This window comes from Myotis daubentonii, chromosome 6, assembly GCF_963259705.1.
Source record: "Myotis daubentonii chromosome 6, mMyoDau2.1, whole genome shotgun sequence".
Classification (NCBI taxonomy): Eukaryota; Metazoa; Chordata; class Mammalia; order Chiroptera; family Vespertilionidae; genus Myotis; species Myotis daubentonii.
Window position 1 is genome coordinate 97,467,826 of NC_081845.1, and position 22,489 is coordinate 97,490,314.

General features: G+C 51.7%; 2 protein-coding genes and 1 non-coding gene across 5 annotated transcripts; 2 read left to right on the forward strand and 1 right to left on the reverse strand.

Moving 5' to 3' along the window:
• Positions 1 to 1,897: 1,897 nt before the first annotated feature.
• Positions 1,898 to 14,831, forward strand: DDX39B (DExD-box helicase 39B). 3 transcript variants are annotated; one of them, XM_059702097.1, is made up of 11 exons: positions 1,898 to 2,045; positions 3,100 to 3,429; positions 4,503 to 4,630; positions 4,886 to 4,978; positions 8,226 to 8,409; positions 9,448 to 9,566; positions 11,720 to 11,851; positions 13,478 to 13,587; positions 13,681 to 13,825; positions 13,960 to 14,107; positions 14,618 to 14,831. In XM_059702097.1, exons 2-11 carry the CDS (start codon positions 3,219 to 3,221, stop codon positions 14,632 to 14,634), a joined length of 1,287 nt encoding a protein of 428 aa, XP_059558080.1. In that variant the 5' UTR covers positions 1,898 to 2,045; positions 3,100 to 3,218; the 3' UTR covers positions 14,635 to 14,831. The 3 variants fall into 3 exon arrangements, with proteins under 3 accessions (XP_059558080.1, XP_059558082.1, XP_059558081.1); XM_059702099.1 differs by lacking the exon at positions 1,898 to 2,045 and adding an exon at positions 2,078 to 2,218; XM_059702098.1 differs by lacking the exon at positions 1,898 to 2,045 and adding an exon at positions 2,677 to 2,695.
• LOC132237785 (small nucleolar RNA SNORD83) lies at positions 2,671 to 2,747 on the forward strand. Its single transcript, XR_009453617.1, has one exon. It is a non-coding gene; the product is annotated as a small nucleolar RNA SNORD83 (small nucleolar RNA).
• Positions 14,832 to 14,836: 5 nt separating the features above from the next.
• MCCD1 (mitochondrial coiled-coil domain 1) lies at positions 14,837 to 15,908 on the reverse strand. The gene is made up of 2 exons (XM_059702100.1): positions 15,741 to 15,908; positions 14,837 to 15,276 (listed from the first exon to the last, which is right to left on the reverse strand). Exons 1-2 carry the CDS (start codon positions 15,906 to 15,908, stop codon positions 15,094 to 15,096), a joined length of 351 nt encoding a protein of 116 aa, XP_059558083.1. The 3' UTR covers positions 14,837 to 15,093.
• Between the last annotated feature and the right edge of the window lie 6,581 nt (positions 15,909 to 22,489).

Genomic DNA, 22,489 nt, shown 5'->3' on the forward strand with positions numbered 1-22,489 from the left:
TGTAGAGAAAGCTGAGGTGTAGGAACAAGCATTTTGCCCCTTCATTAACCAAAGAGGCTCAGGCTATAATTAGAACAAAAGACAATTATTTGAACAAAATGACTGCACTACCATGATGCAGATTCAGGTAACTACTCAAACTGCTCTCTGAGAGAACAAAGAAAGGCAGGATTTATAAAAGCAAAAACCACGAAGTGCAATTCTTTCATGTAAATGAAGGATCACTGGCTAGGGATTGGTTGGTTCTAACATGCAAATAAGGGAGGCAAAAACTATGAGGAGCAGGTAAAGTCCATGTGTCCCTGAAGCAGTTGTTCCAAAATGTTTATGACTCAGTCTTGAACTGAGTTGTTAGCAACTTCATAGCAGCTCTGAGCACTGCTGCTTCCCCAATGGCCTCTGACTCTATGTAAGGTGATTCTCTTAGCAGTGCCTGTTCCATTTTATTTTTTCCATTAGCATCTGGCTTTATTTTTCTTCATAGCACTTACTACTACTTGACATATTTGTTGGTGTGTTGTCTCTCCTGTTAGTGAACTCTGTAATGACAGGGCCATTCACTGCTATGTCCCCAGATCCTAGAATAGCACTTGGGACAGAGTATGAAAGATAAATACTGTTGAATAAATTGATACATAGGGTTGGAAAAACTGCCCTTCTATGACACCATCCTGGGATCCTTGGATGGATCACTTACTGCATTTTTCTTGGCCACAGAAAACAAGCCTCTTAACCAGACTCTCTAAGCAGGGCACAGGATACATCCTCCTGTATAATAAAAGACTAATATGCAAATTGACTGAACGGTGGAATGACTGGTACTATGATGCACACTGACCACCAAGTGGCAGACGTACAATGCAGGAGCTGCCCCCTGGTGGTCAGTACGCTCCCATAGTGGGAGCACTGCTCAGCCAGAAGCCCTGAGCCAGGTTCATGGCTGGCCAGCGCAGTAGTGATGGCGGGAGCACTAAGGATGTCAGACTGTCAGCTTATCCCCCGGAAGGCTCCCCGACTGTGAGAGGGATGGGCTGAGGGACTGCCCACCCCCCCCCCCGCAGGAATTCATGCACCGGGCCTCTAGTAGAGAATAAGAGGTGTTCACATCCTGGCTCTGTCACCTTACTACTTCCCACATGTTGCTTTATTCTCTTCACTCTGGGCTTGTTAATAGAATGGGAATAATGGTCTCCACTCCTTAGTGTTAAATGATTAATAAAAATTACAGGGCCAAACGTTTGTTGTCATTTTTGGCAAGCAGCAGACATCAATCCTGGTTTCTATAGCATATCAAAGACAGGGGCATCCGATGCTTCATTCACGAAAAAATCCAGGCTGGACAATGGGGCTGTTGGGGTGGGGCTCAGAACATTGTAGTCGCATTAACAGTGCTTAAGGAATGTTGCATAACCCTCAAGCCCTATCACTAACACTGGGGCCCAATCTAGACCCCGTTCCACTCTGAGTTCAGAGCGCCTTGACTCGCAGCCCCTGCCCACCAGCTTAGGCCCCCGGGACATGTGCTATATGGGCCAACACTACTTTTGGGCAAATGTCAGGCCCGGGTCCCCACGGCTGCCTAGCTCCAGCGCGGACGCCCCGGGTCACCTTGACTACCGGGCCAAGGACCCCGTGGGAACCCGCAGCCTCGCCAGCCTCGCTCGCCACAGAGGGGTGTCCAGAGAGAAGGCCTGCGTGGCAAGAACCTAAACGAGGAGGCGCGGGGCGTGGAGAAAAGTGGAACAAGAGAAAGGGGATGCTAGTGGAAGGGGATGTAGTTTCCTTTATGTCTTTTGCTACTGGCAGTAGCGAAGGAGTTAGAAGTGACTTTTTTAAAAAAAACGTCAGACAGGCAGTTTCTAAAGGCAACCCCGGAGCCCCCGGAACTACAGAACCACGGAAGGCCCTTCTTCCGGTCCCTTGAGCCTGACGCTAGCAGCCGAGAAGGCGGGGGGCCGGGGTAGAGGGAAACTGGGAACCGGAAGTGAAGGCAGATTGCCTCCTTCGTCGCTGTTGCTGCCGCCATACGCGTTCGCCTTGCTCAGGTAAGATTTGGCCTTCGGTACCATCCATTTCCATCTGCGTCTCCGTGCAGCCATCCTACTGAATGGAGTCCTGATACCCCTTCCACAGGCGATGGCCTGGTCGCTTGGGCCTCGTTGGGTCGTTATTTTCATCACTTGCATCCTTTTCGAGAGCAAAGAGCTCCCGCGGGGAGGTAGGGAACTAAAAAGGCTCAATCCAAGATGGTGGCCTCGCGCCATTGTGTCCTCTTAGTTCTCTGCTCCTCCGGCGACCTCGTTTCCTAGAGGCCCCAGCGATGGGGAGAGGCGGCGCTGGGCGGGAGAGCCCCCGCCCCTCGTTTCTGGGTCCTCTCGGCCGGCGTGGGACTCGGAGGAGCCCGCTCTGGGCCTAGCGGGCCTCCCCCCCCCGACTGGCCCGCGTTCACTTGGAGCGCTTTGCAAGTGCTTGCGGGAGCGTCTCGGCTGAGGGTGAGCGGCGGCGGTGGAGGCGCTCGGCCAAGGCTCACCCGCCGGCCGAGCCGTCCTCCCGCCTCCGACGCGGTGTGTGATGGAGAGATGGTGTTGCTTTCGGCGGAGCCACCCGCCATCGGTTAACCGCGCGGAGTTTGAAGCCGCAGGTGGGGTGACTGAGCGGGAGTGGGCGGCAGCCACATGATGTTTCCGCTCTGGAGGTGAGCGCTCTGCGCAGTGATGACCTTCATCTATCACCCTGGACTGATGGCTGCTGCGCCGGGAGCGCGGGTCCCGGGAGGGTTTCGGCCGCCTCGCCCTCGCCCTCGCCCTCTCCGCTCCGAGGGCGTCTGCCTCTCCTCCCCGGGCCTCTCCGCTGCTGGCGGAGCTCCTAAGCTGCTCTCCCGGCTGACCCTGGCCTTGCCGGGCCGGTGCCCTGACCACCTCCCCGGGAGCCCCCTCCGGCCCCTGGCTCGTGCCTGTGTGTGTGTTACTTTCCCACCCAGGTAAAGGTTGCATAGTTTAGGGGAAGTGGGCAGGGTGTGGGGATGGAAAAGAAGTGGCGAAGGCTGCCCATGACTGATGTTCTTTTTTTCTGTTTTTGTTTTTGTTGTTGTTTTCCTAGCTCTTCTGTCAGAAACTAGTGTATCTTCTGTTCCTTAAGCCCCCACTTTCCTCCTTTGTTTTCACTTAATCTGGGTGAACCCGTTCGGAGACCCTCCCTCCTCCCCGGCCGGCCCAGCTATGGCGGAGAACGATGTGGACAATGAGCTCTTGGACTATGAAGATGACGAGGTGGAGACCGCAGCCGGGGGAGACGGGGCTGAGGCCCCCGCCAAGAAGGATGTGAAGGGCTCCTACGTCTCCATCCATAGCTCTGGCTTTCGGGACTTCCTGCTCAAGCCAGAGCTGCTCCGAGCCATTGTTGACTGTGGCTTTGAGCATCCATCAGAAGGTAAATTCCTCTTGGGCTTAGGGTACTCATGAGGCCCTTTAATGATCCTGAAACAGATGTTCCTGGCCCCTCAGTGATACAGACCTGTATTTAGGATAGACCAGGGAGTAAGGAAGTACCAGGAATCCCAGAAACTATTAGCATTAGAAGAGGTTTGTATAGGTTGTCTTTTATTTGTGACTAGAGACCTGATGCACAAAATTCATGCACTGGGGGGGGGGGGGGTGTCTCCTCAGCCCCGCCTGCACCCTCTCGCAGTCCAGGAGCCCACGGGGGATGTCGGACTGCTGCAGAGGCAGGAAAGGCTCCTGCCACTGCTATTGCTGCTGCTGTCCTCACTGGTCAACCCTGAGCCTGGCTTCTGGCTGAGTGGTGCTCCCTCTAGTGGTCAGTGCACATCATAGCGACCGGTTGTTCCACCATTCAGTCGATTTGCATATTAGCCTTTTATTGTATAGGATAGGATAGCATGAAACGAAGCAATTTACTGGTCTGCTGTTCATTTTTGTGACTTGGTTTTCCCCTTGTCTTCTAGTTTTGGATTTTGTCACTTTAACTTGTAATTTTAAATTTCCAGAGAGGCGTTGGTTGTACTTTTAGTTCTCTTTTGGGCCAGGCCAACTCTGGTCTCTGGAAACCTTTATGGCTGTTTTAAAGGTGGTTGGCTTGTGGGTCAGGTACCAAGTCCTTCATTTAGTGCAAGTTGCAGGGTTACATGATCCAAAGGATGGCAATCTAAGCAGGAGAAATGGCCCGTGCGGGCGCACAAATGCCATGGGTTTAAGATGAAGGAAAATGAGGGCAGCCAGAAGCACCAAAGGTGGGCTGTTGGTAGATGCAAATGGGTGGTTAGGGGGGTGGCATGGGAGGGGGCTTGATTGGTGCTGAAGGAAGCTGAAGCTAGAAGGGACTAGGAGGGTCTGATTTGGAGATGAATTTGAAGGAGCATAGAGGTAGAAAGTGTCTAGAAATTGACAAAAACCACTTAATTTGGTGGCATGAAATGGGTGTGGCTGGTGAAAAATGTTATATGGAGACTGAAGCCCAATTTATCTTTTTTCTTCTGTATTTAGTTCAGCATGAGTGCATCCCTCAGGCCATTCTGGGAATGGACGTCTTATGCCAGGCCAAGTCGGGCATGGGAAAGACGGCGGTGTTTGTGCTGGCCACACTGCAGCAGCTGGAGCCAGTTACTGGGCAGGTACAGTTGGGGAGAGTGTTGGGGAGGGCGTTTGGGTTAGGAATGTTGGGGCAGAGTGTTTTTAGCTCAGCTACACGATGTATTCACAACCATGGGTGCTTGTTGCTCAGATGACCTCTGTCGCCCTTGAGGCCATGGGGAATATTTTGTAGTAATCCTGGGGTTTATGATCTGCCAGGTATGTTTTTGTGATAGTCACTTCCCCAGAGGGGTAGTGAAGGGATACACTGTCTTTCTATCTGCTTACCCCTCAAGGTGTCTGTGCTGGTGATGTGCCACACCCGGGAGCTGGCTTTTCAGATCAGCAAGGAGTATGAGCGCTTCTCTAAGTACATGCCCAATGTCAAGGTAAGTCAGGGTAAAGAGCCCGGGGAGCCTGAGGGTGTGGCTAGTTAAGTTCCAGTACCTATACGTGAACCTCAGTGACATCTAATAATAAGTTCCTGCAAACTTTTATTTTTATTGATTTCAGAGAGGAAGGGAGAGGGGGAGAGAGAGAGAAACATCAATGATGAGAGAGAATCATTGATTGGCTGCCCCCTGCACACCCCATACTGGGGATCGAACTCAACCCAGGCATGTGCCCTGATGAATTGAACTGTGACCTCCTAGTTCATGGGTTAACTTTCAACCACTGAGCAACACCAGCTGGGTTCCCCTTGTTTTACTTTGTAACACAGTGTGTAAATACGCTTGTGCATTAGGAGACTGGGTGGTTGGGTTGTGGAGGAAGTTTCCACAGGACCACCCTTTTGCTTACTGCTTTCTTAAGCTGACGCTTTGGATCATTTCAGTGTGCTTTGGGTGACAGTTTGAGAATTTGGGGGTGTATGGCAAGAGAATGTGGAAACTCCAAAATGGCCCTAGTATGATGGGAATTTTGAGAATTATTTAAAAGTGGCAGAAAATTAAAAGATGTCTGGGGGCCATAACAAAGTTGGCTTTTCTCCATGGTATAACCTTGATGTTTATAACCTCCAATCTTCCTGGTTAGGATGGTGTGAAGAATAGTATATTTTCCTCAAAAAATTAAATGTGGAACTGCCATTTACCCAGTGATCCCACTTCTAGGAATACATCCTAAGAAACCCGAAACACCAATCTGAAAGAATGTATGCACCCCTATGTTCATAGTAGCACGATTTACAGTAGCTAAGATCTGGAAACAGCCCAAGTGCCCATCAGTAGATGAGTGGATAAAAAGCTGTGGTACATCTACACCATGGAATACTATGCAGCTGTAAAAAAGAAGAATCTCTTACCCTTCGAGACAGCATGGAGGGACCTGGAGAGTATCATGCTAAGTGAACTAAGTCAGAGAAAGACAAGTATCACATGACCTCACTCATATGTGGAATCTAAGTAACAAACTGATGAGCAGAGTGGATACAGAGACATGGAAGAGATTGGGGAATCAGGGGAAAGGGGTAGACAATAAATAGGGTGATGAAAGCCTGGGGTGGGGGGTGTGGGTGGGGGTAGGCTGGGGGTGTCAATGGGGGGAAAGGGGAACATATGTAATACTTTTAACAATAAAGAATTATTTAAAAAATTATATCAGTACTAATAATAAACATACTGAGAGAAGCTTAAAAAGAGAAAAAAACTATGGTTGAAAATGAAAGCTGCCTTCAGTTTATGGCTTTACTAACCAAAGCTTTATTTCAAAACAAAACACAACCCTGCTGGTGTGGCCCAGTGGTTGAGCATCGACCTATGGAGGTCACGGTTTGATTCCTGGTCTGGGTTGGGGGCTGGATCCCCAGTAGGTGGTGTGCAGGAGGCAGCTGATGAATGATTCTGTCTCATTGATCTTCCTGTCTCTCTCCCTCTCCCTTCCTCTCTTTGAAATCAACAAAAATAAAACACTAAACAAAAGAATACTTTTGTTCAGATTGTTATAATTTTTCCTGTTACATATACACGTTTTTAATTGATTTTTTTTGAGAGAGAGAAACATTGATCAGCTGCCTCTTGCATGCCCTTTACCAGGGATAGAGCCCGCAACCCTGTTACTGTAATTTAAAAATAACTGTAGCAACTTAAGTGTGGTGCTGGTGGTAGCCGCATGGCGAGAATGCCGCAGGGATCTGCAAGGCCTCGCAGTGAGGGTTTGTGTTCTCCCGCCTCTGACCCTGCTGCACAGAAGTGAATCATTGTTACTCTTTTTTGAAAATTCTGCTGGTTCTGTAACACGAAGTGTTAAGCACTGTTTCCTTAATTTACCAATTTATAGGCCTTTTTTACTCAGCTCACTTACATTGGGTTTTTTTGGAACATGAATGCTAATTCTCTAAGTATGTTCTGAATGCTGTATATACATAAAGTATATAAATACTTACGTGTCCACATGATGTATGCCTCTGTGTTTACACCGTCTGTGTCAATAGCATTGACTTTCTGTCCGTTCTCCAAGCAGTCTTGTCTAGGTTGATTCTAAAACTTGGAAACTAGGAATGAGCTTCCATTGTTATAACTATAGGAGCGTTTATCATTGAGCTCTGTGGTGAGCTAGGATTGCACTTCCTCCTAGCCACTTGACTAGGTGTACAGGTCCAACTCATCACCTTTGTGCCTATATTCGTGGTGTCAAGATCAAGTACAAATTGTCATGACACTTTCTTTTGCCCAAAATTATGCTACAGTGACTTGAAGAGGCTGGGCCAATTCTACAGAATGTCCTACCTCTGGATTCCTCTGGTTAACTCTTTTAAGTCCTCACCTGAGGTTATGTTTTTCATTGATGTTTTTATTTTTTTGAGAGGGGGCGGGAGAGAGAGAGAAACATTGATGTGAGAGAGACAGCCATCATTGTCTCCTGTATGCACCCTGACCGTAATCGAGCTCGCAACCTTCTTGGTGTATAGGACGATGCTCCAGCCAACTGAGCCACTCTGCCAGGGCTTGTCTCCTGACTCCTTATGGTAGTTAGCTTGTACTTTTCTCCCAGTATTTCCTGTAAATAAAGTTTTGGGCAAGAATTCTTCATGGGTATCCTGTGTAACTCCTGCTTTGTTGTAAACCTGGGTGTCCCACATTTAGTGATTTTAGATTTACTATAGGACAAGGGTTATGATAGCCTGACTCCTTGATTGACCTTCCCCCCTTGAAACTAGAAAGCAGTTTTTGGTGTTGTGTTGTACTAAGTCCCAGATCCTCAATAGCCATTCCCCTAATGGAGTTAATAAGGAGTGATACGGTTCGCCTGAATGAGCCATTCCATAGGCTTGTGCAGAGGGGTTTAGGGTGAGTTGGGGGACCTTGCTGTGCCCTGAGCTTTGTGGTGGCCCTTGACCTGGTGATTCCGGCTGTTCTCGTTCTTGGAGCGAAGCTTGGTCGGAGTCCAAGCTAGGAAGCGGCTAGGGTAAGGCGGGGGCTGGGGGCTTGTCCTGACTGCCCGGGTCAGCCCTGCAGCCTCAGGCAAGTCATGGTGTCTCCCTCAGTGTGTGGGGAGATAGTAATTTTAGGTTAGACGGCCCTTCATGTTCCTTTTAGCTCTGAAATGTTCAGAAGTGGTGTAGGTGAAGCTGCGAGAATGGGACCTGTGGCGACTGGAGTCATTGCTTCATTGTGAGACGCTCTCCCCCGCTGGCAGGTGGCAGTGTTTTTTGGAGGTCTGTCCATCAAGAAGGATGAAGAGGTGCTGAAGAAGAACTGCCCGCATATCGTCGTGGGGACCCCTGGCCGCATCCTAGCCTTAGCTCGAAATAAGAGCCTCAACCTCAAACACATTAAACACTTTATCTTGGATGAATGCGATAAGATGCTTGAACAACTCGGTGAGTGGCAGTGCTGGGACTGGGCCTGAACCAAGTGCTGTTTGGTTGATACAGGAGCACTGTGTGCAGGATGACCCTGCATCTGCCGCCCTCACGATGGCGCTGGCTCCCTTGGTTGGCCTTTATCACGCTCTTCAAGCGGGCCTCGTGCTCAGGGAGGAGGGCGTCCTGTTCTGTTCTGTGCTGGGGTTTCTTTATCTTGGAGGGGAGGGACCTGGCTGGCAGAGGGCCTCCGTTACATCACCCTTTCCTTGACAGATCCCTCTACTGGGTGTCTTAGGGGAGATGCCCAACTGGAGGAGGGGGCGGTCTACCCTCTGACATCCTCGCACAGCATGTATCATGAGACTTTCTAGCTGAATAGATATGTAGACAAGTTCTAGGGTTAATATGGAGGGTGTTGCTGGGCATTTGTGTGGCTTGGTATTCTAGTGTGCTAAGTGGAGTCACAGAACATATTCTCTAAGAACTCAAATTTGGTGAACGGGAGACGACAGGTGGACATAGCCTTAGGGGTGAGTCATTCCAAATGACCTTTGGCTGTTCTGGATGGCAAGCTATGAGGTGGGCTCCAGGTAGAGATGTCACATTTCCTGACTGGTAGGAAAGTGTGAGCCAGAGGAAGCAGGGAGCACTCTGACAGCTGGAATATCACAGGTGTGCCCCAAACGCAGGTAGCCGGGGCTTGGGGAGGGGCAGGGAGAAGGGACTTGTAAAGTGTTCTCACAGGTCTCATCCTTGGGGCCTCGGTGGTGGGCGCTCCCTGTTCCGTAGTTGTAGGCTTTGGGGCTTCATCATATTTCTTGCCGGTTTAAAACACACCTGGATTCCGATCCCAAATCTTGATTCCAAATTCATTGCTTTTTCTAATGTACTAGTGTTATTACTACGGATGTGATTTTGTGAGGGTTAGAGGAAATAGAGTAGAGACAGACCTGAGGCAAATCTTTGCTTGGATGGACCCTGCTTACCCGTTTCCAATGGTCTCGACCTCATTGGGAGGTCTTCATGACACGTGCCGCCTTTTCTTTCCTGTAGACATGCGTCGGGATGTCCAGGAAATTTTTCGCATGACCCCCCACGAGAAGCAGGTCATGATGTTCAGTGCCACCTTGAGCAAAGAGATCCGCCCCGTCTGCCGCAAGTTCATGCAAGACGTAAATACCTTCTCCCTTCTCTCCCTCCGCTCCCGCCCACTGCCTCCCCCCCTGCGGGCCCGCTCCCTCCAGACTCCCTGTCCTTCAAGCACCAAGAAGGGCACGCGCCCATCTGGGAGTGATGGCTCCTTGAAGAGACGCACAGAGGCAGAGACAGCTAGCGTTAGGGTCTGCGCGGGTGCCAGGGAAATTCCGGAAGACTTGGTCGGGTTAACGTGAGAGCGGGTAGTGTTCGACTTTTTTTTTTTTTAAAAAATCACAGCATTTTTGAACCTCTTCTCCCTTTTGGGGGAGGGCAGGGTTTTCTGCCCTACCACCCACCCATCGTCTCCTACACATCCCCTACAGCCACGCACCCTCAAGGTGGCATCGAGCATACAACTGGAGCCTTCTGCTCCCCAAAACTCGTAACCTCCCGGTGGCAGGAGAGCAAGAGAGGGACAGACAGATGGCAAGGCATGTGCAAACGAAGAGCAAAGAGCACAAATGAATCCGCTCCCTCCCCACCTCCAGGGGTGGGGGCCTTTGGCACCTCAATCCCCGACCCCCTACGCCTTCCCACCCGAACCTCCTCGCACCCACGTGGAACCTCGGTTGATGTGAGCCATGAGCCAGCAGCAGAGAGAAGCACTGTGGCGCAGCGGGGGAAATCAGACGGCACCGGCGTGGATGGCGGCAGCGGAGGCCGCGGGGAAACCTGACCAGGAAGCTGAGGACCAAACCAGCCTCTTTTTCTGTTCCCGGTTTTTTCCTGAACCAAGGCGTGCCGTGCTCCTTGTTCCCCCCTACGTGTGGGGTGGGGAGGAGTGCCCTGGATGGGGTGGTAGATTTTTCCCCTTCCGTGTATGCTCGGCAGAGGGGAAGGGCGCAGTGAGGCGCTCCACTTGCTGTAACCAGGCGGGTTCGGGGTTGGGTCGGCGGCCCGCCGGGCGCGCAGGGGAGTGTGTCCTTTGCCTCCCTGCTCTGCCCCTCCCGTGGGATGAGAGCTCCTTGTCTGTAGCTGGGCTTGGGCTGCAGTGAGTTTGGCGGCCACAGAACCTCTTTTTGGAAAGCCTCCCTCTGCGACTGGCTTCTGGCTGTCTCCCATGACACACACCCTTTCCCAGAATCTTGGCCCCTGGCTCTTAATGTTGATGCTCCCAAGGTAGAGAAGAGTGCTAGGGAATTGGGGCTCTAGAGTTGGGTTTTGTCTCAATATCTATGTTTAAAATTTTTTTTTATTTTATTTTAAAAAATTGTCTTTTTTAATATTATCTTCCTCCCCTTCAAGGGTAAAAACATAAGTGCATATCTGCAGCTCTGAATTTCTTTTAAAAAGTATTTTATTGATTTCAGAGAGAGAGAGAAACATTAATGATGAGAGAATCATTGATCAGCTGTCCGGGGATTGAGCCTGCAACCCCAGGCATGTGCCCTGACCGGGAATCGAACGTCGACCTCCTGGTTCATAGGTCGACACTCAACCCCTGAGCCGGGCAACTCTGATTTCTTGGCACCACTTACTGGTGCCTTCCTGTGACACTGCCGATGGCTGAGTCTTCGCTCAGAGACCAGGCTCGTCTGGAGCTGTGCCCTTGTGGTTGAGGGCAAGTGGTTTCTCAGTTTGAATCGTTGCTTCTCCTTTCATGGCATGTTGCTCATGTCCATCGAGGGTTGCCATCCTCTTTACGAGGATGTGACTCCCAGCAGAGGGAGCACTCATGGAGCAGTCCTTGTCCTCCCCACATTCTTACACTGGCTTGGATGGAATTCTGACGTCCAGTCAGTGTTTCCCTGCTTTCCCAGGTGTTAGGATTGTGTTTCCCTTTGAGAATCCACTGACTTTTCTTTCCCCGCCTCCCCATTTGAGGTCATGGCATCTTGCCGTGGGGTGGTTTCTCTGCTCCTTTCCCTCCCTGCAAAGTTCTTCCTCTGACAGTTTTCAGTTGGGCATTCCTAGAACTCCATTGACAGGGAGGAAATTAGGTGAAAGGTGGAAGAGACCATGTGAAAACGGGCATGTTTTTGGGAGCGGGGTGAAGTTTTCAGTCTTCTCTTCTCCCCATTCCCCCCATGGGGTGTATTGGAGATCAACTTCCTCCACCCCCCCAGGTTTAACCCCCCCACTCTGCCCTCCTCCCGTTCCCCACCCCTACCTCCCCCCTCCCCCTCAGCCAATGGAGATCTTCGTGGATGATGAGACGAAGCTGACGCTGCACGGGTTGCAGCAGTACTACGTGAAACTGAAGGACAACGAGAAGAACCGGAAGCTCTTTGACCTTTTGGATGTCCTTGAGTTCAACCAGGTCAGTTGTTCCAGGTCCAGTGGGAGGATGAGCACGTCTCCAACTGTAGCCGAGATCTGTGTTCAGTCCCCGGTTGTAGAGGAAACCACATAGGTGATGCAAGAGGATGGGGGAGACATTCTCTCAAGTGAAATCTTTTAAGTCTTTACCCGAGGATATTTTCGTTGACTAGAGAGAGAGACAGAGAGACATCAGTTTGTTGCCTCGCTGTGTGCGCTGCAACCAGGGATCGTACCTGTAACCTACTTGGGAATCGAATCACCACCTTTCTTTTGGCGTACTGGACAATGCTCCAACCGACTGAGCCTCCAGGCCAGGGCTGAAGTGAAAAAAAATTTTTTTTAAATATATTTTTATTGATTTCAGAGAGGAAGGGAGAGGGATAGAGAGGAACATCAGTGATGAGAGAGAATCATGGATGGGCTGTCTCCTGCATCCTCAACACTGAGGATTGAGCCCGCAACCTGGGCATGTGCCCTGACTGGGAATCAAACCGTGACCACCTGGTTCATAGGTCAATGCTCAACCACTGAGCCATGCTGGCTGGGCATGAAATTCTTTTAAAGATAAATGTCTTGGGGCTGAGCACAGGCAAGGTGGGAACTGCTGTTCTGTTCCATTGCTGGCACAGACAGGTACTCAGTACATAAAAGCAAACCTCAAAATAAAATCCTTAAAGGGTCTTAATAAGGTTGTAATGGTTCCGAAATGTCTTGATCATCCTTTTAGGTTTTTAAATTTGTTTTTCGTGTACTATTTACTGAGGAGATGTGTTTCATCACTTTACCTCTATGTAGGATATATATATATTTTTAAATATATTTTATTGACTTTTTTACAGAGTGGAAGAGGGATAGAGAATTAGAAACATCAAAGAGAGAGAAACCTCAATCAGCTGCCTCCTGCACTCCCTCTACTGGGGATGTGCCCACAACCAAGGTATATGTCCCGGAATTGAACCTGGGACCCTTCAGTCCGCAGGCCGATGCTCTATCCACTGAGCCAAACCGGTTAGGGCAGGAGTGGGCAAACTTTTTGACTTGAGGGCCACAATGGGTTCTTAAACTGGACCGGAGGGCCGGAAGAAAAGCATGGATGGAGTGTTTGTGTGAACTAATATAAATTCAAAGTAAACATCATTACATAAAAGGGTACGGTCTTTTTTTTTTTTTTTTTTTTTTTTACTTTTATTCATTTCAAACGGGCCGTAGTTTGCCCACGGCTGAGTTAGGGCTATGTAGGATATTTTTGTGTGTATGTGTGGGTTTTTTTTATTATTTTGGGGAGGGAGAGAGAGAAACAGTGATGAGAATCATTGATCGGCTGCCTCCTGCACGCCCCACACTGGGGATAAAGCCCGCAACCCAGGCATGTGCCCTTGACCAGGTTGGAGCCCAGGACCCTTCAGTCCACAGGCCAATACTATCCACTGAGCCAAACCAGCTAGGGCCATTACTTAGTTTATTTGCAATAAAATTTATCTAGACTTGGGGTAAGTTACATTTAGAGCAGGAGAGGAAACATGCTAGGGACTGAGGAATTCCTTTAGAAGAATAATGACCGAAAACTCCTTTTTCATACAACCTCACACTCGCATGGACCTACATCACACACACGCACACACAGGTGGTGATCTTTGTGAAGTCTGTGCAGCGCTGCATCGCCCTGGCCCAGCTCCTGGTGGAGCAGAACTTCCCAGCCATCGCCATCCACCGCGGGATGCCCCAGGAGGAGAGGTGAGTTGGAAATGGGGAAGATATTTTGTGTTCTCGGGAGGAAGAGACTTGAGAGAAAGGATTCATCGTTTTCTAATTTCCTTTCTCACAAAGGCTTTCTCGGTATCAGCAATTTAAAGATTTTCAACGACGAATTCTTGTGGCTACCAACCTGTTTGGCCGAGGCATGGACATCGAGAGGGTGAACATTGCCTTTAATTACGACATGCCTGAGGACTCGGACACCTACCTGCATCGGGTAAGCCCCGCACCCTCTGGCCATTCAGTGACCTCGCCCGCCCCTTATTTCCTGTCTGCATGGCATACATCTTCATCCCTCTTGGGTGTTGTCTTCTGTTGGGTCTTCCTGTCCTACCTTCTGTCTCCTTCCAGGTGGCCAGAGCAGGCCGGTTTGGTACCAAGGGTTTGGCCATCACGTTTGTGTCAGATGAGAATGATGCCAAGATCCTCAATGATGTGCAGGATCGCTTTGAGGTCAATATTAGTGAGCTGCCTGATGAGATAGACATCTCCTCCTACAGTGAGTATTGATCACACGGACCAGCTCCCCCACCACGTGTAATTCTCCTTGTTCCTTACTGTGTTTGGCTTAAGTCCCATCATGTGGGCAAAGCCCCTACATAATGGGCACCTGACTAGCTCATGCCTCCTGAACAGGACGCCCTGTTGGGATGTTTAGTTCACGTCTGCTTGGGATCTCTTCACTCCCCCCAAGTCTGCCCTTTAGACCAGACACTACACAGACATCTGCATGTATGAGCATGTGTTTCTTTTTTGTGTGTTACTCTCTCTTTTTTTTTTAAATATATATTGATTTCAGAAAGGAAGGGAGAGAGAGAGAGAAATATCAGTGATGAGAGAGAATCATTCATAGGCTGCCTCCTGCACCCCTCACACTGGGGATCTGCAACCCCAGTGCCCTGACTGGAAATCGAACCGTGACCTCCTGGTTCATATGTCTGTGCTCAACCACTGAGCCACACCAGCCAGGCTCTCATGTCGTATTCTAACCGCCACGTTCTCTTTTCAGTTGAACAGACACGATAGAGGACACGTCGCCTGTTCTGGAATGTGATAGTCGGTCCCTCTTCAGGAGATGACACCAGGCGTGGGGGTGAAGGAGACACTACTGCCCCTACCCCTGGCAGCCCAGCCCCACCCCATGCCTTCCCTCTTTTGCATCACCACTTCTAAATCCATTTCCTTATTTGTGAGAACTTTTTTTAACAAAACAAAAAACATGAGTCTGTGGTGTCTAAGTGCTCCTTTTATTGAATTTGGGGTGAGGTTATGTGGCGCCAAGGTTGTCAGCGAGGGGTCACAGTGGGGGCGCGTGGCTAAGACGACTGCAGAGGTCATGGTTCCCGCTGCTTTCCAGTCTGGCCCTCTGGAGGGGTCTTCTGTTTTTCTAAGTGGCCCGAGGGAGGCTGGTGTGTTTCCAACCGTCTCCAGGCAGGTGGTGTGCAGTGTTGCCCATGTTGGAGGGGAAGTGGGCACCAGAGCAGCCTAGGTTCCTCCTCCCAGGCTCTCTCGGAGTCTCCTCATCTGCTCCTTCAGCTTCTGGGTCTTGAGCACCAGGGCCTGGGCCTCCCAGGCCCCCTCCTGCCCTTCCTGCAGGGCCTGGGCCAGCTCCAGCTGCTGCTCCAGCAGCTCCTCCGCCCGGGCTAGCTCGGCAGGGAGCCCAGGACCCTAGGGGCGGGATGTGAGGAGGGTAACATCAGCCACGGCAGGGGGCTGAGGCTGGCTGGGAGTCAAGTTTTTGACACCATTCGTTTAAGAGTAGCTTCCCGTCTTAGCCATAGGCCTCTTGGTAAGCACGAGGTAGGGCAGATAGAGATCACTGGCTCAGGGGCTCTAAGGACTCAGGAGGAAAGACTGCCTGCCCCTTCCCCCACCACCCAGAAATCATTAACTTAATGAGGGGAAATGCCTGCTCAAGGACAGTGGACTGCAAGCTGGGAGTAAGCCCTGAGGTCTGGAGGAGTGGGGGTGGGGAGCATACTGAGAAGCTGAGAATTGGAACTGGGCGACAGACTTGAGGGGTCTGGGTTGGTATCTATCTGCTCTAGGCCTGTGGTACAGGATGGGATTGGGGATTCCCCCAGCACACATCTCCCCTCACACCTCCCACCCTCACTCTTGGTGCCACTTACTGCGGTGGGGGACCTCTTCCCGCTGCCGGCGGAGCTGGCCTGCTCCTTTGTGCTTGGCTTGGATCTCTGGGAGCAGCATCTCTGGGGGCTTCCAGGGGCCAGCAGCCTGGAAGGCAGGAGGAGGCAACGACCGCAACACCGCGAGAGCCAGGGCAGAAGGAGGACCATGGCGGGTGAGGCCGGGAGCTGCCAGCTGCCCAACTGCCACCAGGAACTGGCTTCTACCAGGCCTTTGCCTTCGTCTTGCTTCAGTGCTTGGCCCTGCCCCTGCGCTCACCTCCCTCCAAACCTGGCCCTAGACAGGCTCCTGTTCCTGATGTGAAAATACTGCAGCTTAGGCAGAGCTGGCTGTAGAACACATGCCCAGCCTACCACGTCTCGTGTCTGTTTCCTTAGCTCTGGCTTTTCTTGCTTCCTCTCGATTTCGTAAGTAAGGAAGTATAGTCAAACCTCGGTTCTCTGTCTCCAGTCTAGACCAGGTCACAGAACAGGCTTTGGTTTTCAACCTGACAACCCTTTTATACCGATACTAGTGGCCCGGTGCACAAAATTTGTGCACATTAAAAGGCGATTAATTAGAGGAAATATTTTAATATTGCTGTTTGCCCTTTATAATAGAAGTGTCAGAGGTGAAAGAGAATTAGTAAAATATATATGAAAATCTTCCTCCTGTCAGAGTTGGGCACACCACAGGACTCAAGAGTCAAATCCCTGCCCACCCACATGTGTCACACATTGGGCTAGATCCAGACCCGGCTGGTCCCACCCTTGTTAAGTCCCACTGGGCAGGGGATGTGGCCTGAGGTCCCGCCAGGCGGGGGGGGGGGTGCAGCCTCAGGTCCTGTGGCCTGGCACTGGGAGGGGGCACAGCCTCAGGTCCCCTGTCAAGCCCCACTGGGGGGATGTGGCCTGAGGTCCCCTGGCCCAGCACTAGGGCAAGGGGGCGCACCTTGAGGTCCCCTGTCAAGCCCTTCCAAGTAGGGGGCACGGCCTCAGGTCCCCTGGTCTGGCGCCAGGACGGGGGGTGCAGCCTGAGGTCCCTCGTCAAGCCCCGCTGGGTGGGCGCGCAGCCTGAGGTCCCCCGGCCTGGTGCTGGGGTGGGGGTGGGGGGGGTGCAGCCTGAGGTCCCTTGTCAAGCCCTGCCAGGTGAGGGTGCAGCCTGAGGTCCCCTGGCCTGGCACCAGGGTGGTGGGCGTGGCCTGAGGTCCCCTGTCAAGCCCCATAGGGGCAGGGGTGGGGGTTGCAGCTTCAGGTCCCTGCTGATCGCTCGTTCAGGCTCATTACGGGAAATTAGCCTCCACTGTGGGTGCAGCCATCTTGTGTTACGGAAACCCCGCCTCCACTGTGGACGCTGTCATCTCTGTGGCAGAGTGACTCAATTTGCATATTCCCTCTTTATTATATAGGACTAGAGGCCCGGTGCACAAAAATTTGTGCACTTGGGGGGCGGGGAGAGGGGGCCCCTCAGCCCGGCCTGTGCCCTCTCCCAGCCTGGGACCCCGCGGGAGATAACGACCTGCTGGCTTAGGCCCGCTCCCGGGTGGCAGAGGGCAGGCTCAATCCCTAGGTGCAGCCCCTGGTCGGGCTCAGAGCAGGGCCGATTGGGGAGTTGGGGCGCCGCCCCCTGTCATGCACAGAGCAGGGCGGATTGGGAGGTTGCGATGCCACCCCTAGTCACGCTCAGGGTACGGCCGATTGGGGGGTTGGGGCACCGCCCCCTGTCACACTCAAGGCAGAGTCGATAGGGAAGTTGCGGCACCACCCCCTGTCACGCACAGAGCAGGGCCCATCAGGGGGTTGGGGCGCTGCCCCCTGTCATGCACAGAGCAGGGCCCATCAAGGGGGTTGGGGCTCCGTACCCTGTCACGCACAGAGCAGGGCCGATCAGGGGGTTGAGGAGCTCCCCCCTGTCACGCACAGAGTAGGGCCAATAGGGGAGTTGGGGCACTGCCCCCTGTCACACATAGAGCAGGGCGGATCAGGGGGTTGGGGCGCCGTCCTCTATCACCCACAGAGCAGGGCTGATCAGGGGGTTGGGGCGCCGCCACTGTCACACTCAGGGCAGGGCCGATGGGGAGGTTATGGCTCTACCCCGTCACACACAGAGCAGGGCCTGTGGGGGGGGGGGTTGGGGGCGCCGCCCTCTATCACCCACAGAGCAGGGCCAATCAGGGGGTTGGGGTGCTGCACCCTGTCACACACAGAGCAGGGCTGATCAGGGGGTTAGGGCGCTGCCCCCTGTCATGCTGATCCCAGTGCTGGTGCGGGGAGGCATATTACCCTTTTACTATATAGAATAGAGGCTTGGTGCATGGGTGGGGGCTGGCTGGTTTGCCCTGAAGGGTGTCCTGGATCAGGGTGGGGGTCCCGCTTGGGTGCCTGGCCAGCCTGGGTGAGGGGATGATGGCTGTTTGCATCTGGTCACACACCCTTTAGGGTGGGAGCCCCCACTGGGGTGCCTGGCCAGTCTGGCTGAGGGGCTGAGGGCCGTTTTCAGGCTGACGGGTGACTGAAGCTCCCAACCGCTCCTTTTTTTCTTTTTTTTTTATTCTGGGCCAGCTTTAGCTCTGTGGCCTCAGCTGCTGAAAACAGGTTTCTGGCCTTAGTTTACTGTCTGTATTTGATACAATGTTGCGGTCCGGCTGGCTGAAGCCCAGCTGAGTAAAGCAGGTTTCTGGGGTTTTGTTTATCTTCTATATTTGCAACATAGTTGCTTAGAGTTGCAGCTGAGAGGCCGGCAAGTCAGGCGGGGAACGTTGGAGTCCTCCGTCACTGAAGCAAGCAAGCCTCCCTGTTCGCATCAGCTGCCTGGCTGCTGGCCGCCATCTTGGCTGGCAGTTAATTTGCATATCACCCTGATTAGCCAATGGGAAGGGTAGCGGTTGTACGCCAATTACCATGTTTCTCTTTTATTAGAGTAGACTAGAGGCCCGGTGCACAAAATTTGTGCTCGGAGGGGGCGCGGGTGGGGGCGTGAGGTGTGTGGGAGAGGTGTCCCTCAGCCCGGCCTGCACCCTCTTCAATCTGGGACTCCTTGGATGATGTCCAACTCACAATCTGGGACTGTTGGCTCTTAACCGCTTCTGCCTGCCAGCCTGATTACTCCCTAACCCAGCCGTGGGCAAATGAATATAAAACTAAAAAAAAAAAAGACCGCACCCTTTTATGTAATGATGTTTACTTTGAATTTATATTAGTTCACACAAACACTCCATCCATGCTTTTGTTCCGGCCCTCCGGTCCAGTTTAAGAACCCATTGTGGCCCTCGAGTCAAAAAGTTTGCCCACGCCTGCCCTAACCGGTCCCCTGCTGGTCTGATTGATGCCTCACTGCTCCCCTGCCTGTCCAATTGCCCCCAACTGACCTCCCCTGCCAGCCTGGTGGCCCCCAACCACCCTCTCCTGCCAGCCTAATGGCCCCCAACTGCCCTCCCCTGCTGGCATGATGACCCCCAACTGTCTTTTGCTGGCCTGGTTGCCCCTAACTGCCCTCCCCTGCCGTCCAGTCGCACCCAACTGCCTGGCCCTGCTGACCTGGTCCCCCGCAACTGCCTTCCCCTGCAGGCCTTGTTGCCCGTAACTGCCCTCCCCTGCAGGCCTGATCGCCCACAACTGCCCTCTCCTGCCGGCCATCTTGTGGTGGCCATCTTGTGATGACATCGCACGAGGGCATCTCGTGACACCACCTAGGCTTTTATTGTATAAGATGTCAGCATGACAAAAATCTCAGGCCACAAAAAATACACCGATGTGAGTCAGGTTACCATGCTAACATTTCAGGAAATTGTGCTGTGAATATTTTTTTGTGTGTGTGTTTATTGCTGACAATATGGATGATTAGCACAATTTTAAAGCAAAGAGGCCATCAAGAGTGCTAATGTTGCTAACGTGTGAAAGACACTGATCACAGGCGATTTGGTTAGCAGGTGACAGCAAGTGGAGATGCCCCACGCTGAGCAGAAAGACACCCTGGACCAAGTGCTGAAAGTGTCTCTTGAGGCTGGTAGGGGTGGGTGGATACATTTAAGAAGTGTTCGTTTGTAGATTAGACAGCACATTTGGCATACACTGTACATAAGAAAGATTAAAATGGAATCATCTGGGGGTCTGAAATGAAGTCATTTTACATTATTTCTAAAGGAAATGGTTTTCAAACAGATCGCTCTTGAACAGCCTTCCAGAACGAATTAAGTTGGAGAACTGAGGTTCCACTGTGTCTGGTTTTGCGGAGGAGGAAGCTGGCTTGGAGGGTGTCATTCAGCACTCATGTATCCAGCAGGTGTCTGTGGTGCAATCCAGGCCCCACAGCTGGAGGGTTCATACCCAGGTCTACCTGACTTGAAAACGACCCATTGACCTGGCTTTAGTCTTAATTTCCCCTTAATTTTCCTTTCCTCTTGCTGGCCCAGTTTGACCTTTCTTGTCCCTGTTGCATATGATATTGTGGGGGTTTGCCTTTGGTAGGTCTCGGCACTGTGGTTACCACTTTGAAAAAAATGTTTTTATTGATTTCAGAGAGAGGAAGGGAGAGGGAGAGACAGAAACATCAATGATGAGAATCATTGATCAGCTGCCTCCTGCACGCCCCCTACTGTGGATTGAGCCCACAACCCAGGCACGTGCCCTGATTGGGAATCGAACCGTGACCTGGTTCATAGGTTGACACTCAACCACTGGGCCACACCAGCTGGGTTACTAACACATTTTTAATATATTTCTGTGTTTACTGTCTGTACCTCCTTGAGATTATAAGCTTTGTGGCCAAGGACAGGGACTCTATTTTCACAGCTCCATTTCCATTGTCCCAAAAGGGCCTGGTTGTTGATTTTAAAGCATCTGTTGAGTGAATGCATGAGTGAAGGCACTCCCAGACTGCCCCACCAACACAGACACTGCACCCACAGGGACACACCCACATACACACACTGACATACTGACACACATTCTCACACACACACTGCTACACCCCAATACACATTATTTGTACCCATGGGGACACATACACACACACGTTCTCATATGCTCACACTAATATACGTCCTGACACACACTAACATTCTCATACACTCACTAATACACATTCTCACACTGACACATATTCAGACACACACACACACACACACACACACACACACACACACACACATAATTAAAGCCTACTTTCCATTGAACATTATCTTGTGAATGTTTCCCATGTCATTGTGCATTATTATTTAAATTTTTTTTCTCCAAATTATTCGGATACTTAAAGTGTGAAAGAAGAACATAATGGTCACCCTGGTTTAATCATTTTAATATTTTGCCATCTTTTCTTTATGTAATTATTAGAGGCCTGGTGCATGAATTCATGCACCAGTGGGGTCCCTCCGTCTGGCCTGTGGGATCGGCCCCAAACCGGCTCTCCAACATCCCCCGAGGGGTCCTGGATTGCGAGAGGGCGCAGGCCAGGCTGAGGGACCCCACCAGTGCATGATCCTGGGGAAGGATGTGGGAGGTTGGCCAGCTGGGGAGAGACCCCCGCGGGAGGGCTCCAGGGCATGTCCGGCCCATCTCACTCAGTCCTGATCGGCTGGACCCGAGCAGCAAGCTAACCTACCAGCTGGAGTGTCTGCCCCCTGGTGGACAGCATACGTCATAGCGAGTGGTTGAACAGCCTTAGCATATCATTAGCATATGACCCTTTAATTGGTTGAATGGACGACCGGACACTTAGCATATTAGGTTTTATTATATAGAATTTCTATAATTTTGGCTAAAATATTTGAAAATCACTTGCCAACATCATGACCTTTACCCCTACACATTTCAGTATTTGTCTCTTTAAAAATAACCTTTTTTCTTCCAACACTATTATTATTAGAGTGAAGAAGATAGTGGCAATTCCCTAGTGTTATAAAATTCCAGTGACATAAGACTGTGTCATCCTGCGCCGCCGCCGTTCGTTTGCAGTAGAGCGGTGCTCAAGAGCCCTTCCGCTCAGGGTCCCAGCCCTCCCGGCAGCCCCTCCCTCCACCCCCTCATGGCAACCCCTCGGGGGACTGAAGAGTAGAAACATTTTCTTCTGCTCCCTATTTCTGTGATTTAACTCAGGCTTTGAAATAAGATCCTCTTATTTGGAAACAGCATCTCCCTGTCCACACAATATCCCACAGTGTGGGCAGGCACTGGGCTCCCCGGCCTCTGGCCCCACAGCAGGACAAGAGGGTCCCATGCAGAGCCACTCCTGGTGCCCCAAGGTCACACCTCCGACACCAGGTGCCACACTGACCTGGTGTGAGCACAGTCCCCCACCTCAGAGGTAAGAGTGGGCTATACACATCCGCGAAGACCCCTCTGTCCCAGGCACTGCACCCCATAGCAAGGGGTCAAGAAAGGCTCCACACACAGGAACTAAGATGCGACCATCCAAACCCCATTCCCATTGCCAGAGCCCAGTGACAGCCCCAGCCCCCTACTCCCACCCCCTCACACACCACCATCTGCCCTGAATCCACCAGGACTGACCTCATTCTGTCCTTTTCCCTGTTTGTCTGTCATCCCTGGTCCCCAAACACCCTGCACACTCATCTCCACAGGCCCACACATCCCTCCTCTGTCTTCTCTCCTGCCCCCTCCCACTGCACCCCCAGAATTCTCAGCTCAGGATCAGCCAAACCTGCGCAGCCCTCCCCAGGAGGTCCCTGCACTCGCAGCTCTGGCAGACCGGGCCTCCCTGAGGGCACCCTTCCTCTGAGGTACTCCCACGGGGT

Excerpts from the sequence above, each read along its gene's own strand:
- DDX39B (XM_059702097.1), top strand. The coding sequence starts at position 3,219 with ATGGCGGAGAACGATGTGGACAATGAGCTCTTGGACTATGAAGATGAC. Across the intron at positions 4,631-4,885 it reads TGGAGCCAGTTACTGGGCAG|GTGTCTGTGCTGGTGATGTG; the intron begins GTACAGTTGGGG and ends TTACCCCTCAAG. Across the intron at positions 9,567-11,719 it reads GCCGCAAGTTCATGCAAGAC|CCAATGGAGATCTTCGTGGA; the intron begins GTAAATACCTTC and ends CCTCCCCCTCAG.
- MCCD1 (XM_059702100.1), bottom strand. The coding sequence starts at position 15,908 with ATGGTCCTCCTTCTGCCCTGGCTCTCGCGGTGTTGCGGTCGTTGCCTC. Across the intron at positions 15,277-15,740 it reads GGAAGAGGTCCCCCACCGCA|GGTCCTGGGCTCCCTGCCGA; the intron begins GTAAGTGGCACC and ends TCCCGCCCCTAG.